We start from the raw sequence: 15,193 nt of genomic DNA on the forward strand, positions 1-15,193 counted from the left end.
CCGTATGTTGTGTTCTTCTGAGGCCTGATCCCTCAGTGGAAATTGGTTTAGTAGTTTTTGTGTAATCGTGCAAACAAAAGAACGAGCAGCCGGGTGTGACCTCCTCCGTGCAGCCAGTGAATGAAAGGACACGTTTGAGTTTGTTCTCTGGTTTCTTTTGCTCAGCTGAACTGATGAGTCATGTGTTTTATTGACTTTCTGACCCGTTGACCTTTTGAAACCTGTTTTTAAAAAAAAAAAGGGTGTCAATAAGAAATCCAGTATGTGTTTCCTCACTCCTGAAGCTCCTTTTTGCGGATGAGGTGTTTTCCAGCATTGTCACGCAGTGTTTATCCGGCTCAGGAGCCCAGCGTCCTAAAGTCCAGCTGTCAAAACAAGCTAAAGTCCACTTTGGTCATGAGAGGCGTCAGCTGAGAGGAGAGTTCTGATCCACCGCACATGCACGGCCGGCTGCTTTGTACATGATCAGCTCTTCTACATCCATTTGTTCTACGGAGAAAATGTACAATAGCATTTCGAACAAATGAAATGAGATCTTTTTATTGAGTTTCTTCGAAGCCACCGGCATCAAGGTGCATTACCACCGTCCACTGGTTGGTGGTAATGCACCTTTCAAAACAAAGTGAGGGCAACAATAAGCAAGCAAAATAGCATTTAAGATCAAATATGAATGCATGAATATTAATTAATTGTGAGGATTCCAGACATTAGAACACTTTCAGGTTCTTAAAGACACAAACACAGACTGTAGTGAACTAATGATGAGCAACAGGAAGTCAATGGTTGTGTTTTTCCATGTGCAAACTAGGCGTTCCTGATTCAGAATGTATAAATAGACCTCTGATTTCTTAATTCTGCCGTTGAGACACTTCTCTCGTCCGAGATGAACCAGAGTCACCGACCCTCTCTCGGTTTCAGCTCCTTTCCCTTTTAGCCTCCGGGTCTGATTTTGTTATTAAAGAACACGGTGCCAAACCACGCCGAGCGAGCTGTGTGGTTTGACAAAAATATCAACTTAAATGTCAATTAGTGTTGAGAATTTCCCCTGCAACCGGCTCTCCGGGAGCCAATGGAGGGCTGGGTTCAGCTTCAGGGTTAATGACGCCGTTATCAGCTGTCGGAGCATCTGACACGATGATCTGTGACGAACATGAATTCAGCAAAACTGCCAAAGCAAAGGTCAAACCTTGCATCTGATCTCTGGAGAGAAAAAAATCTTTGTTTTAAAAACCCACGAAGCTTAAACCCTGATAAGTAACAACTGCCCATGTTGGCCTGAGCCGGGTATCAGTAATGTCTTTGACGGCATTTGGGTTTTTAAATATGTCAACTCGAGAGTTTTCAAGATATCAAGCCGTTCTCACAAGCGAGATAATAAAGTGAAATACAGAAAATATGTAATAGATTTTATGTCTCCAACTGTGACCTTTGGGTAACGGGGCGATATCGAACACGGCTCATAATCCCGTAGACGAGGCCTTGAAATATTTCAACCCAGTGATCCCGTCCACAGCCGAGGGGAGAGCGGCCATCGCCTCCCTGCTGACTGACACACTTCTAGAGTGATGGCTCCAGATAACTGTGTGTGTGTGTGTGTGTGTGTGGTGAGCACCAGGCCAGTGGACCAAGCGGGGGGCATTTCAACACCAGCATGTGACCCGCTGGAGTTTCATTACTGATGGACGAACCAGTGGGCCCACTGGGGATGTAGACTGGTGCTAGAGTTTCAAAACAACAGCCTGTGTGTGTGTGTGTGTTTACGTGCATGAAGCTTAGCCAGTGTAATGAGCAGATCAGATGTACGCAGCTCTTCAACTATTAGTTTGACTATTAGCATCTTCGTCAGTGAGTGTACACACACACACACGGGGGTGCGTCAGAGTTCCAGTGAACTGCGTCTCATTTCCACGTCGCCCAGCAGGAGGCCTGAACCTGTTGGCTCAACAGCGGCGTCCGTCTTCCAGAGCGACGGCATTGACAGGAGAGAGGCCACAGTCGAGGCTGTGATGAAACTTTGAGGCGTAAACATGTTCCCCCCTGGATTCTGTTCAGATCAGTCAACTCGTCTTTTCACCTGAGATAAAAACATGGCAGCGGTGTTGGCTCTGTAGCCATGGCGACACCGGAGCTGTTGTTGAATGCAAACAAGATGATCACACGATACGATGAACTTTCTTGATCCCATGTCGTCGACCTGTTCCAGTAGCAGATGGTCGAAACGAGTAGGACGAGCGAACACGTGAAAGTAGAAAAACAGAATAAACTATTAAATTACATAGATGATATACACCTTTAACTGTGGTGGGGAGTATTATATGTAAAGAGGTATTGAAATAAAACCATCGTACTTCTTTCCACTAGGTAAAGAAGTAGGATCAGAATTAGACACTTCCTGAATGTGGACTGAATGAGGAGCAGTAATGGAGACAGAAGGATGAAGGTGCAGGAAAGAGGATTGTCAGGACTCTCAAATGTATTAAATTAGATTTAAGTGTAACTATTCACGCACGTGTGGCTGAAGCTCTCGGACTTATTCTAACCGAGCAGGGATTCCGCATCTTGCTTAAGGACACTTTGGCAGGACACCTGGGCCTTTTTAGCTCAGGGAACATGTAATCCGTTTTTTAGTAATGGGATGGGCTCTCTTAAGCACCGGGGGAGCCTCCCGGCCAACCGCCAGCCGTGTGATGTGGTGCTTTGTGTTCTGTTGTGGGTCCAAAACTTACCTTTGTGCACATGCAGACCGTGGAAGCCGGAGGGGGGGGTAAACCCGCTCAGACAAACAGATCAGCGTGTGTTTCCAGGAACCAGCAGGCAGCGGTGGCTCTAAACAGCTTAGAGAGCCGAGACAACAGGCCTGCGTACAAACACAGACCACCTCACGTCCGATCCTCTCTTGTCTCCGCAGCTCAGCCAGGACGACGCAGGAAGTAGATTAGCCGAGAAAGCCTGTTGCCTCAAACGGCTTATGAAACAGAAACAATAGCTGCAGCTCGAGGCATTAAGACGGACATTTCCCTTCTGCCCCTGGGCGTAAACTTCACTACTGTTCTTTATATATATTCATTTAACAACACAAGGTTTCCTGCGTATGAAGACGAAAGCGGTGGCTGTTGTTGACCTGCCTGTGTAGAGAGTTGTGTTCTCTGGTCCTGTGTTGAGGCTTCAACTTTGTGCTCATCCTACCTGGTTTATCTGCAGTGAAGGTTTCTATAGTCAGTGTCAATGTTCCCATGCGTGGTTTATATATAAGTTTGAATCATTCACTGAGCTGCTGTTATTTATTCAGTCGGCTATTTCAGAGTCCGTTAAACAATCTTTAGCACCAATTTCCCAACTTTTCAAAATAAAAGTCTGTAACTCTGCAATTTCTCTCTCGGAGACAAAGAAACATTTTCAGGAGACAACACTTTGGACATCGTATTTATTTCAGTCTTAAAAGTTTATAACAACTTCTGGATAACATAACGTGGAAACAAAACAGAAAAAAAAAACATTAATACACATTTTTTTTAATCTCAACCCAGTTTGATAAAATTAGAATTCATAAAAGCAGTTTTGAAAAAATAAAAATAACAAAAAAAATCACAGGAAAATATTTCTCCCCCCCCTCATCTCAAACAGCTCTTGCAGACTTACAGTACATCAGGGTCGCGCCGCCTGATGTGAGGGAAACGTCACGCGTCACGTTAACACCTGATTTAAAAAGACGCCTGCGGTTCCACGGAGTCGAGAGTGAACGCCTCCACCAGTTTCGGAGAAAGGCTCAAAGTCAGCCAAAGTGGATTTGAAGGTTTTGGGTGTAAAACGAGGCCCCTGAGAAAAAAACCCAGACCCTCGATTTTACAGCAAAGCCCAGCACCTGGAAATGTCTTTCAAAGAAAAGTCAAAAACAAAACAAATGTCACGTTTTTTTCTCCTAATCAAGGAGCCGAAAAAAAACGACATTTGAATCCTTTCTCGCAAAAAAATATCGGTAACATTCCCCAATCATTAGACTACCTACAAGCAAATCCCCTTTATTTCAGTTCAACATTTATTAATTCTACAAATTGAATACAAAAGGTTTAAGCGATTGGCATCGTTAATATCATACAAAAAAATTACGTTTGAGGGAAAATGGCTCCGTCTGTGCTCAGTAGTTAAGCTTTACTTTCCGGTGAAATGCGAGACCTCGGTTGAAAACGGTGAACAATCTCCCCACAGCCAAATAAAGTTTATATACCTTTGAATCCTCTTTTTTTTCAAATATATATTTATTATATATATATAAAATACTGTTTTCATTCATAAAAGCCTTTGTACAATATCTGAGTTGGTGTGTGTGTGTGTGAGTGGTGACGTGTGTGTGTGTGTGTTTGTGTGTGAATGCGTGAGTGTGTGTGTGTGCGCTAAAAAGAACCTGGAAAATTGATAACAAACAGCTGGTACTGACTGAAGACCTAACACGCTAACAACAAAAGGTGTTTTACACAATATACACATTTTATTACTTTACAAAAAGGTTAAGAGAAGGAAGGTGTAGGTTGACGGTTAGCAGGCGCGCCATCGCAGGGTTAGTACCACCGAATGTAACGAAATGCGTCAGGAAGACGACAGAGAAAGAGAGAAAGGAAAAGGCAGTCAGTCGCGCGAAGGAAAGCTCGTCGTCAGTGCATCTCATCGTGGATGTCCCGAAGTCAAAAAGTGCCGATTTGGTAACCGTCCAGTCCTCATCGATAAAACATAAAATAAAGCACTTCTGTCTGGAAACCGATGAACAGTGTCACGTTATTTGTGTTGCACCAACGTCAAAAAAGTTAATTTTTCTTTTAAAAAAAAAAAACGTCAAAGAGAACAGTGAACGCTCCTCTTGGGGAAAAGAAGGGAGAACAATGAAAATGCACTTTTCTTGTCACACGTCCATCGTGGCACCATGTGGATACGTGTCTGCTTTCATTCTGAGGTACTTCTTAAGAAAAACAAAGACTTGAATGTAAGATTTATTTACGTCAGTTTTCTCTTTTTTTTTTTTGTTAAGCTGTGTCGCACAGTAGCACCATTGTTTAAGTTGAAGGTTGGTTTATTTTTTTGTGTGTTTTTTTTTTCCGGAAGACAACGCACCATTGGAATTCCACCATGTCGCCATGGCGACCACCCCCCTCCCGCTACTTGTCCCCCATCATCCAATCATCTATTGCTAATGATTGGGCGCCCCCCCGGCAACAGTGGGCTCGTTGCCGTGTGCTGTTACGTCCTCTTCATGCAGACCACGCAACGGCTGACGCGCGTCCGTAGGTTCCCGGCCTTCAGAGTCTCCGACTGTGGCTTCCTGTAAGGGCCGAAGGTTAAAGGCATTTAATACGGATGGATAAATACACTGTGTGAAATGATATTATTCTGATATAAACATCTGGAGTCATGTGAAAAGGTTTTTAACCCCAGGAACTAAGGAGCCTCGGCAGGAACAATGTGTTTCAGCCGCTAACTGAACCCCGACTGTTCTCTCCTGGCTTCGACTGTCACAGGGGTCCATACCTGAACATCTCAGAGGGTTCGACAGTGGCCAGCCAGAAGGAGTAGGAGTTGCCGTAGTAGTTGCAGGTGCCGCTGCCGTGGCACTCAATGAAGGGAGCGCTGCGGAACTCCTCCAAGCAGGAGCCGGGGGAGGCCAGGGCCTGACCGGAGCCCTCTGCACCCGCACTGGTGTGCTGGGGGGGGGGAGCTGAAGGTTATGCACTGAACTATGTCGACAAAGTCAGGTTATTAAGAAGCGTCTGTTGGAGGGTTTAGACGTGTGGAGAACGTGATTTTGTCTACGTGTTTCATGTCGTACCATCATGAAGGAATATCCGATCCACAGAGCTTCCCAGTTCCTCGGGCACGATGGGATCTGGATGGTCTGACTGTGCACCGCGATCACCATGGCTGGAGCTTCACACACTGAGCACCTACACACACAGAGACGGCAAATTAAAAAAACACGTCCAACTCCTCCCTCCTCCCTCCTCTGCCTCCTCCCTCCTCCCTGCGTGCGGTCCTACCTGCTGATGTAAGGCTTGATGCTCTCCCCCCGGAGCGGGTCCATGGACATGGGCATGGGCTCGGGCGTGGACAGCCAGTAGGAGTAGTCGTTTCGGGAGGCGAAGTTGCAGACGTTGTTGATGTTGCAGAACATGAAGGGCATGGTGCTGAACCTGCGGAGACAGCTGCCCGCCGTGCCTGGGGGACGGAGAAAGGACACGTGAGAAAATCAGGCCGTAGCGTCTTCGGTTTCTGCTGAAGTCAAAAAGAAAGATCCCTCGTACCCAGGTCCTGCCCGTGTGCCCTCTCGTTGCCCTGCACGTACAGCAGCGAGTAACCGTCGTAGATGCTGCTTGTTCCGTCGGGGCAGATGGGCACCTCCTGACCTTGGCTGTGTCGGGTGATCAGGAAGCCGTGGGCTGCAGAGGCTGTTCCTGGGAGACCAGGCTGACCCTGTGGACCGTCGGAACCAGGGGGACCAGGATAACCACGCGTACCTGAGACAACAGGGAAGACATGTTAGAGACGGGAGAGGTTGTTCCCTGTGTGGAATCTTCAGCCCACAAAGTTCAGCCAATCTTTTGTTTTGTCATGACACAAAAATGATTTCTTCTTCTTTGGGTGAAAACCACCAGGGATGATAACCTGAGCTTTACGTACCAGGCAGACCGGCGGGTCCTGTGTCTCCTTTCCTGCCGGACGGGCCGCTGAAGCCGGGGGGACCCTCGGTACCAGGATCTCCAGGGTTACCAGGTCGACCTGACAACAGTTTACGGGAATGAGGTTGTAATTTTCCGAAACTAGTCGTAATATTATTGGTGCAAGAAATATGATGTTTCTTCAGGTCCCATCAAAGAGTCCAGATTGACCCACCTGGGAGCCCGTTACTTCCAGGAGAACCAGGCAGTCCTGAGCCTCCAGGCCGGCCCTGAGATCCAGGGGGTCCTCGCTCTCCCTTCACATATTCGGTAGGCTGAGATGTACCAGGGTCACCGGGGGGGCCTGGAGATCAAACGTTGCAGAGGGAAATTATTTTGTAATACTCATTTTTGTAAACACAGATTCTGTTTTGCTGTGACCCAAAACGCCACGTGTGTTCACCCACCGGTAGGCCCAAGATCTCCAGGATCGCCAGTAAGACCGTTACCACCGGGGATTCCTGGGTCTCCCTTGGATCCTGTCAAAAGACAAGAGACAGACTTTGTTTATGATTAAGATTAAGAATGAAATCGATTTTTAGACGTAGGATTGTCGCCTAACCAGGGAATCCAGGAACGCCAGGCAGACCGACGTCTCCCTTTATGCCGCTGCCGCCAGGAAGACCAGAGGTACCCTGGGAAGAGAGAAGAGCAGACGGTTACATCACATCTCTCTCATTAAGATCCTTCACAAATGTAATCATTTCAAATAAAAAAGAAATGTAAGGTTATGATCTTACCGGGAATCCTGGAACACCAGAGTCTCCCTTCTGTCCAGGGAAGCCGTTCTGGCCAGGAGCGCCGGAAATACCCGTCTCTCCCTTGACGCCGCCACTTCCTGCAGGTCCGCGGGGACCCTGCGGGCCGCCTGGACCTTCAGACGCAAACGCCAAAGGTTCAAAGGTCAAGTACAGTATAATTTCATAAATAACACAATCATATTTGAGGTTTCTGGAATCTTTTTCTTCCTCACGAGCGCTGGGATCAGTTTGAATTCCACCCATCAGTGAAAAACATGGATTTTAAAACACGATTCCCTCAATTCTATTAGAAATATTTCATTTTATTAGAAAGGATTAAAATCCTTCTTTATAAAGCCGTGAATGGAAGGCGAACTGATCCCAGCTTCTTTACAATGATGGACACACACATGAAACACGACAAATACACAACAGGACATTCAGTTGTCATATATTTTAAATCACCAGCCTGTAAAAATCACCAGAACGCACGTTAAAATAATTAGACACACATGATTCATTATCAGGCCATAAAATCTCTGTAAACTCATTTTTCCAACCCCGGTACGAGACACATCAAATTTCCGCCCAATCGCTTCCCGAAACCACATCGAAGAGCACGAGTCAACCATCACACCACTGGAGTCTAACCTGGAGGACCTAGGGTTCCCAGAATTCCCGGGTAAAGCGGAGGCGGGTTGAGGGCATGGGGCAAAAAAACAGAAGAGCTGGTTTAGACAGAAGCAAGAACAGAAACAATCACAGAAACTTCACACAGATCTGTGGCTGTTTTAAATTATAGATCACTTACGTTAACAGTGAGGAGCTGGTGAAATAACATGAACCTGCCTCTGTCTTTATTAAACATTAGATGCTGTTAATCAAATATCCAAAGATATAAATAAACTGAAAACCTTTCTCCATGTTCTGCTCGGTTTGTGATTTGATCCTGGATTCATTTATCGAGTGGAGATAAACTTGGTGTTTTATATAAATATTAATTAGTAACTGGAGCTTTGGCTACACGTCTACCGTTTAAAAAGTGTTTTACAAAATATCGCTCAAAACAGGTGAGGGGTATTCAGCTGCAATATGCAACTTCACCACTAGATGTCACTAAATCCTACACACTGAACCTTTTAACTAAAATAGTTTACGCTTACGTACAAACCAAAAATGTAAATAAGATCCAGCTCAATTGAAAAGAGACGTAAAACAACAACGACTTCATGTTCCAGGTGAGTTAGTTCTAAGTGTGTGTTCTAGAGCACAAACTGTATAAAACAATCTGTTAGACTCGTCTTTACACAAGTGATTCACAGAACATGCTGATTGTGACCATTTTCAAATTTTGGGTGTGTTATATATATTTTTCTTTCATTATGAAACAGAGAAGTTCTTTCAGAAGGTGCTTACTTGTTAAAAGTGCGTTACACTAGCGTCAGTGTGCATGAAAAGTGAAAAGACGACAGTTATTCAGGGTGAGAAATGAAGAAAATGCAGTTTTCAGGTGAAATTTTCTTCCCAGTGGATCAGACAGTGAGATTCAACGCGTGCAGTAAGAGTCTGGACGCCGTTCATCTGACCTGAGGGACCTGCGGCGGCCGGACGCACGAGTCATCACGCCAAGAGGTGGGGCCACACCACGTGTGGGTGGGGCCAAACCACAGGAAACAGATATTTCATAGCATCAACATTCATTACACCGACAGCCACAATAACACGAGTGGTTGTTTTTCAAAGCGTGACACAGTGCTGTCATGTGGTTTTTTGTGTATTTCCAATTTCCAGCACTGTGTCAGCTTGTGTGTGTGTGTGTGTGTGTGTGTGTGTGTGTGTGTGTGTGTGTGTGCTGGGACAAACAGTGCCCATGCAGATGACTGATGATGATTGGTGGGTGAACAAAAAAACACACACACGCTCAGGACAGCGAAGCCAGACACAAACTCACAATACTCACAACTAGACGCTAAAATGATGATCTTAATTATCAAAGTTGTGTCTAAATCGTGGATGTTTTGACTCGTGCTGAATAAAATAATAAAAATGTAATATTTATCTCTTCAGTAAGTTTAAGATGAAGCCGAGAGATCGACTCACATCGTGTGATTCGCTGACGGTGATAAAAATATGGAAAAAACTTACCCAATAAAATGCAGTTTTGCGAGTTTGTCTCTGTCTCGGCTGTTTCACACCAGCTTTCTTTTAAAAATGATCTCACGCGACCACAAACACAACGGACACACAACGGACACACAACGTCAAGAGATCGACGACAGTTACACACAGACACAGTACGTCGGGGCTGTGGAGAGACGAATCGATTACAGCCTCCCAGGGCGAAGGGGTGAGGAGACGTGAGGACGGTGGATGAAAACAAAAGAACGAGAAACTCATGCTCTCTTTGGGGCGTGGTCAAACCCCCCCCAGTGACAAACAATGATTTGTGGGTGAGGAGGACGCCCCCCCAACATTTCCTCCGGAGAGGGGGTGCGTGGGGGGTGGATGAAGGTGCGACACAAACGTTTATCATGGGTGCTCAGTGTTCTCGACAGTGACCAGCTCTTACAGCGATTGGTGCAACGACGTCACATGCAAATCAACAGCTGGCGCAGAGATGAAAGCATTCACGTTTAAAAGTGCAGTTTCTGCCATTTTGCTGCCTGGTTTTCACAATATCAATAATGTGTATCCTATAAATCAAGAATACAACCGTCCGGTGGTTTTATATGTTGTGGAAAATGGAAATCAAACCATTACTCTGCCTACAGATCAGATCGAGTCTATCACAAAACCAGGCAGCAACCTCCGGCAGTACACGTGACGACATGCATCCGTGTGCTTTACCTGCTCGTCCTGGTGGTCCAGGGGGACCATGGAGTCCTTTGGGGCCCGGGACAGCCAGTCCAGGAGGGCCAGGAGGGCCGCTGTTTCCTGAAGGACCAGGGGAACCAGGGAAGCCAGCATCTCCTTTAGTGCCGGGGAAACCGGAGCTGCCAGAGGCGCCGGGAAGACCTGGGTCTCCCTTTGACCCTGAACATATCGTGAGGGTAGAGATTGTTACTGTATATCAGTGCACGGACAATGATTGTAAAAATGTACATATAGTGGGTGGGAACTCACCTGGAAACCCTGGAAGCCCAGAGGTACCGGGGCCACCGAAACCAGGAAGTCCTGCAGAAGAAAATGAATCAAATCAAAAATATAAAACGTTAAATTAATTTGATTCCGAACAAGATGGCGGGTGACTTACCGGGCTCTCCTTTGACTCCAGCCGGTCCTGGGATTCCATCACGACCTGCCTGACCCTTATCTCCTGGGAAACCTGGCCCTCCAGATCGGCCAGACTCTCCTGGTCTACCGGGTGCTCCGTTGAGACCTGGGGAGCCAGGACCACCGTCAAGACCCTTAGGACCTTGGATACCAGGAGAACCTGACAGGAAAAGGTGGACATCGCATGAGTCACTGTTGTCAGAGTCAAGAACATTCTCCATAACTTGCAAGATGGCTCCGAACATGGCTCCAAGCCCTCAAAGTCTACTTCCTTCATTAATTGTTGGTGGAAGTGGTTTGAAGCCTCTTTCTTCCATGTACGTCAACTTCTGAGTATCTCTTTTAAACCTACCTTGGAATCCTGGGAGGCCGGGATCACCTTTGGAACCTGGACCTCCAGGTAAACCTGGGAGACCGGATGTTCCTGGAGTTCCTTTGAGTCCTGGACTTCCTGGGAACCCGGGCTGACCTGGCTCACCCTACGAGAAACATAAAAGAAGCAAAGCTTGAATCTGCACTTCTGCACTTCAATGTTTTTCTGTATTAGAAAACTTTCATTAGCTGAGTTTTGTACCTTGAATCCACTTGGTCCAGGTGGTCCAACTCCGGCAGAACCTGGGTCACCTTTGCCTCCGGGGAAACCAGGTCCTCCGGGCTGTCCCGGGGTTCCTGACCGACCTGGCTGACCAGGTAGACCCTTCTGTCCTCCTGGTCCTGATGATCACAGTGCAACAACAGCATTTATGACATTGTTCTTTAAGTATTTCAACATTTAATTCAGATTTAGGAAAAAGTTTTTGCAAAACAAAGACTTGACAAAGAGCTATGAGACATTTAAACACACCAGGAAATCCCATTTCTCCCATGCCGCCCTTCAGTCCTGAAGCTCCAGGTCCTCCCGGGCCTCCTGAGATTCCAGGATCTCCCTTGGGACCTGCACACAATGGAAGTGGCACGTAAGAGATCGATTTGCATGAGTATGTGTGAGTATATGTGTCTTTGTGTGTATGTGTTGGAAGTCCAAACTATACCTGGTGGTCCGGAGAGTCCAGGGCGACCATCTGATCCTGAAAGTCCTGGGTCTCCCGGGAGACCACTGATACCTTTCTGACCTGGATAACCTGATCCACCTGTGGAACGCAAAAAAAACATATAATAATACAGCGACTAGAAATTGATTTAACATGTGTATCTAATTTTAAATGGTGTTATATTGGATTTTCACTCATGACATAAGATTTAATGACTAAAGAGGCAGTGAAGGTGTTTTCAGCCCTACCTGAAGGTCCTGGCTCTCCTTTGGTTCCCTTATGTGCTTCTCCTGGGTGGCTGGGACCCGGGGGTCCTGGGAGACCGGGGTCACCCCTATCTCCTTTAGTGCCAGAACCACCAGGACCACCGTCTCTACCTGAGAACCCAGGTTCACCTACAGAAAGAACAGTTTAATGTCACTGCTTTAATTTAACCGTCACTAAATCTTTAATAAATGAAAGAAATAAAGGAGCATTTAGTCAAATTAGGAGGTTGTGCATTATACTTTAAAGATGCTTTTCATATTCTACCTCATGGCTTAGAGACTATACACCAGTGTTCAGAATGACATATTCAGTTAAAGTTATATAATGTATAAAATCCTTTATAAACTCTGTGTTTGCTTAATACCTTTAAGTCCACTAGCACCAGGTCCTCCTGGGCCTCCTGGTCCTCCGGAGGGTCCTGGGGTTCCCATGGAACCCATGTCACCTTTCGGACCTGCAGCCAATCAGAGAGGAGCGTTAACACAAAGAACTGATAAATAGTAAGTTAGCAAGGAAAGTAAATGGCTGTTTAATCGTCAGTCAGCTTGAGACAAAAACAAATCTGTGTCTAACTAAATTAAGCAACCACAGTGCTAAGTCGGCTTTGATCAGCCCCACTTATTCTGATTGATCATGATTTATTTGATATGAAGATAAATTTCACCTGGTGATCCAGGCACGCCATCTCGTCCAGGCCCTCCAGGAGGTCCTGGGGTTCCGGCTGGTCCTGAAGAACCTGGGAAACCGGAACTTCCTCTGTCTCCTGGCAAACCTGGGATGTCGAGACCTGGAGGGCCGGGGTCACCTTTCCCTCCGTTTGATCCAGGGAATCCTGCAACAGTGACAGAGAGATTTCAGTCCCTGGATATGGGAATGTTTTCCGTATGGGGGTTTCATTCCCGGAGCCAGGAGCCCCAAATTAGTATCTGTACCCGCACCTCCATCACCAACACACCCAGAGTGGTGGCTGTGATTGTAAAATACAACACAAAATGAAAAACTTTCCAATCTGTAGTCATCTCATCGTATTTTGTAAAATACTATATATTTTCCAATGTAACAGCGAGCTACAGTCATTTTTCAAGAAAACAGGAAAAGCTAGACAGGAAAATTGACCCAATCCAATCTTAAGCATCTAACCTGGTGGTCCCATTGGGCCCTGAGGTCCAGGGGCGCCTGGGAGCCCAAATGAGCCACTGGACGGGAGTCCAGGGGGGCCACGAGCTCCAGGGATACCAGATGAACCGGGCTCGCCTGGAAAGGAAGAAGAGGATTCAGCTTAGTTGTGCTGATATCAAACATTAACGCACCAGTTCAGAACCATCACATGATTAACAGAACTATAGAATACCTTTGGATCCTGGGCCGCCATCAAATCCAGATCTTCCTGGTGAACCAGGGCCACCGGGGAAACCAGGATCTCCCTTTGGTCCAAAGAAACCTTTAGATCCGGGTACTCCAGGTAAACCAGGTGGGCCGGGAAGTCCGAAGCCAGGGTCGCCCTGTTACATACACAAAGATAACATTTAGATGGTCTCTTATAGAGAATATAATCCTAGTTTCAGTTCAGTTTCTCCAAGATTTTAGTTTGATTTTGTTTAGTTATATTCTTATCAACCATTTCAAGTTTGCTTAATGAATTTCCCATTTGTATTCATGTTTTTCTTTAACTTTTCGTTCATTTGCACTTACCTTGGATCCAGGAATTCCAGGCTGGCCGGGGAATCCGTCTACTCCGGGTCTGCCTGGTCCTCCAGGAGATCCTGGCTGCCCGGGGATACCTGGGAATCCTGTAGGAGAAAGGAAACGAGGGTGGATGAGGGAGGAGGGAAAGGTTGCATGGAGGCAAAATGGGAAGGAAGAAGAGGTGGATTGACAGAGCAGGAGGATGAAGGAGGGAAGGAGTCTTTACCTTTAGATCCTGGGGATCCAGGGAGTCCGATGCCAGGGAAGCCAGGTTCACCCTTCCCTCCCTGTAAACCAGGGAAACCTGGCTGTCCAGCCGCACCTGGTTCACCTGAGAACAGAAAATTACAAAAGCAAAGTCCATAAGACAACGAACACATGTGAGAACTGCATGTGAAATGCATGATAAGTCATGACTCTGTACCTGGTAGACCGGCGCCTCCAGGCTGTCCATCCCGTCCGCTGGGTCCTGGTGAACCTTTCTCTCCCACCGTCTGGCTGGGTTCACCTTTAGGACCTGCATGGTGAGAGAAAGCAGAGGTCGAAGGTCAGAGAATGGATTTGGGCTCATCGGATGGACCCATTGTTCAAATGGGACTTAATTAATTCAGGCCAATATTTACTTTGAAGGAACAAGTAAGTATCACAATATAGGCAACTCTGGTTAAATCCCCAAGTGAGCAACTGCCATCCTCACTGAAATGTCTTTGAGCAAGGCACTGCCCCTGATCCCCAGTATGAAGGGAAGCAGGAAATCAGTTTCTTATCACTGGATAAATCTGAAGTGATCCTCTTACCAGGAAAACCAGGACCTCCAGGTCTTCCCGAGACGCCCTGGTTACCCTTTTCTCCGGAAGGCCCTTGAGGTCCATAGCCGGAGGGACCTGGCGAACCCCTGTCCCCTGGATTACCAGGAGAACCTGACTCACCAGGGAGTCCTCGTTCTCCTTTTACCTGCAGTGAGCCCTACAAAACACAGTCAGATGCACATATTAGTTATGAAATGAACCACACACTGATCAATGCATCTAAATATTGGAAAGAAAACGGCACCTACAGAAGATCCTTTGGGCCCCGGGGATCCAGGTTGTCCATCACGACCAGGTCGACCGTCCAGGCCGGGCAGACCGGGGGATCCGGGGAAGCCAGAGTCCCCCTTATCTCCCCGCACACCAGTGACTGCGATGGCATCACCTGGGTCACCCTTCTCTCCGGGGAACCCTGGGGAACCTTGAGGGCCGGGGCCACCCTGGAAACCAAAGGATGAGAAAATAATTCCATAGGTTGTTGGTATCTTGGATTTTACCTTTTGACTTCTGCCGTAAGATTAAAACTTTGACTAATGGCAAGACACAGAGCAGAGCACTCACGGGGGTGCCGACATTTCCAGGACCCCCCGGATATCCTCTGTCTCCTTTCAATCCCAGGCTGCCAGGAGTTCCTGAAGAAAAGGAGCAAGAGAGTTAGTCTTCATTTATATCGTGACGACAAGATT

General features: G+C 46.7%; 1 protein-coding gene across 2 annotated transcripts in view; it reads right to left on the reverse strand.

Moving 5' to 3' along the window:
• Positions 1-3,409: 3,409 nt before the first annotated feature.
• Positions 3,410-15,193, reverse strand: part of col4a5 (collagen, type IV, alpha 5 (Alport syndrome)) — a 32,452-nt gene continuing 20,668 nt past the window's right edge. The window contains exons 22-51 of one of the 2 annotated variants that reach the window (XM_035148854.2): positions 15,069-15,139; positions 14,756-14,947; positions 14,496-14,664; positions 14,123-14,215; positions 13,925-14,029; positions 13,705-13,802; positions 13,364-13,514; positions 13,153-13,266; positions 12,677-12,844; positions 12,377-12,466; positions 11,994-12,140; positions 11,746-11,844; positions 11,559-11,648; positions 11,289-11,428; positions 11,067-11,193; positions 10,695-10,874; positions 10,565-10,615; positions 10,289-10,474; positions 9,028-9,036; positions 8,093-8,101; positions 7,442-7,575; positions 7,264-7,336; positions 7,109-7,180; positions 6,877-7,005; positions 6,664-6,762; positions 6,288-6,500; positions 6,024-6,201; positions 5,816-5,930; positions 5,518-5,690; positions 3,410-5,311 (exon numbers count right to left, since the gene is read on the reverse strand). In XM_035148854.2, the coding sequence (XP_035004745.2) occupies positions 5,230-5,311; positions 5,518-5,690; positions 5,816-5,930; positions 6,024-6,201; positions 6,288-6,500; positions 6,664-6,762; positions 6,877-7,005; positions 7,109-7,180; positions 7,264-7,336; positions 7,442-7,575; positions 8,093-8,101; positions 9,028-9,036; positions 10,289-10,474; positions 10,565-10,615; positions 10,695-10,874; positions 11,067-11,193; positions 11,289-11,428; positions 11,559-11,648; positions 11,746-11,844; positions 11,994-12,140; positions 12,377-12,466; positions 12,677-12,844; positions 13,153-13,266; positions 13,364-13,514; positions 13,705-13,802; positions 13,925-14,029; positions 14,123-14,215; positions 14,496-14,664; positions 14,756-14,947; positions 15,069-15,139 (3,557 nt within the window). In that variant the 3' untranslated portion in view covers positions 3,410-5,229. The remainder of the gene's footprint in view (positions 5,312-5,517; positions 5,691-5,815; positions 5,931-6,023; positions 6,202-6,287; positions 6,501-6,663; positions 6,763-6,876; positions 7,006-7,108; positions 7,181-7,263; positions 7,337-7,441; positions 7,576-8,092; positions 8,102-9,027; positions 9,037-10,288; positions 10,475-10,564; positions 10,616-10,694; positions 10,875-11,066; positions 11,194-11,288; positions 11,429-11,558; positions 11,649-11,745; positions 11,845-11,993; positions 12,141-12,376; positions 12,467-12,676; positions 12,845-13,152; positions 13,267-13,363; positions 13,515-13,704; positions 13,803-13,924; positions 14,030-14,122; positions 14,216-14,495; positions 14,665-14,755; positions 14,948-15,068; positions 15,140-15,193) is intronic. The other variant, XM_035148855.2, reaches the window with a different exon arrangement.

This window comes from Hippoglossus stenolepis, chromosome 23 (genome assembly GCF_022539355.2).
Source record: "Hippoglossus stenolepis isolate QCI-W04-F060 chromosome 23, HSTE1.2, whole genome shotgun sequence".
Taxonomy (NCBI): Eukaryota; Metazoa; Chordata; class Actinopteri; order Pleuronectiformes; family Pleuronectidae; genus Hippoglossus; species Hippoglossus stenolepis.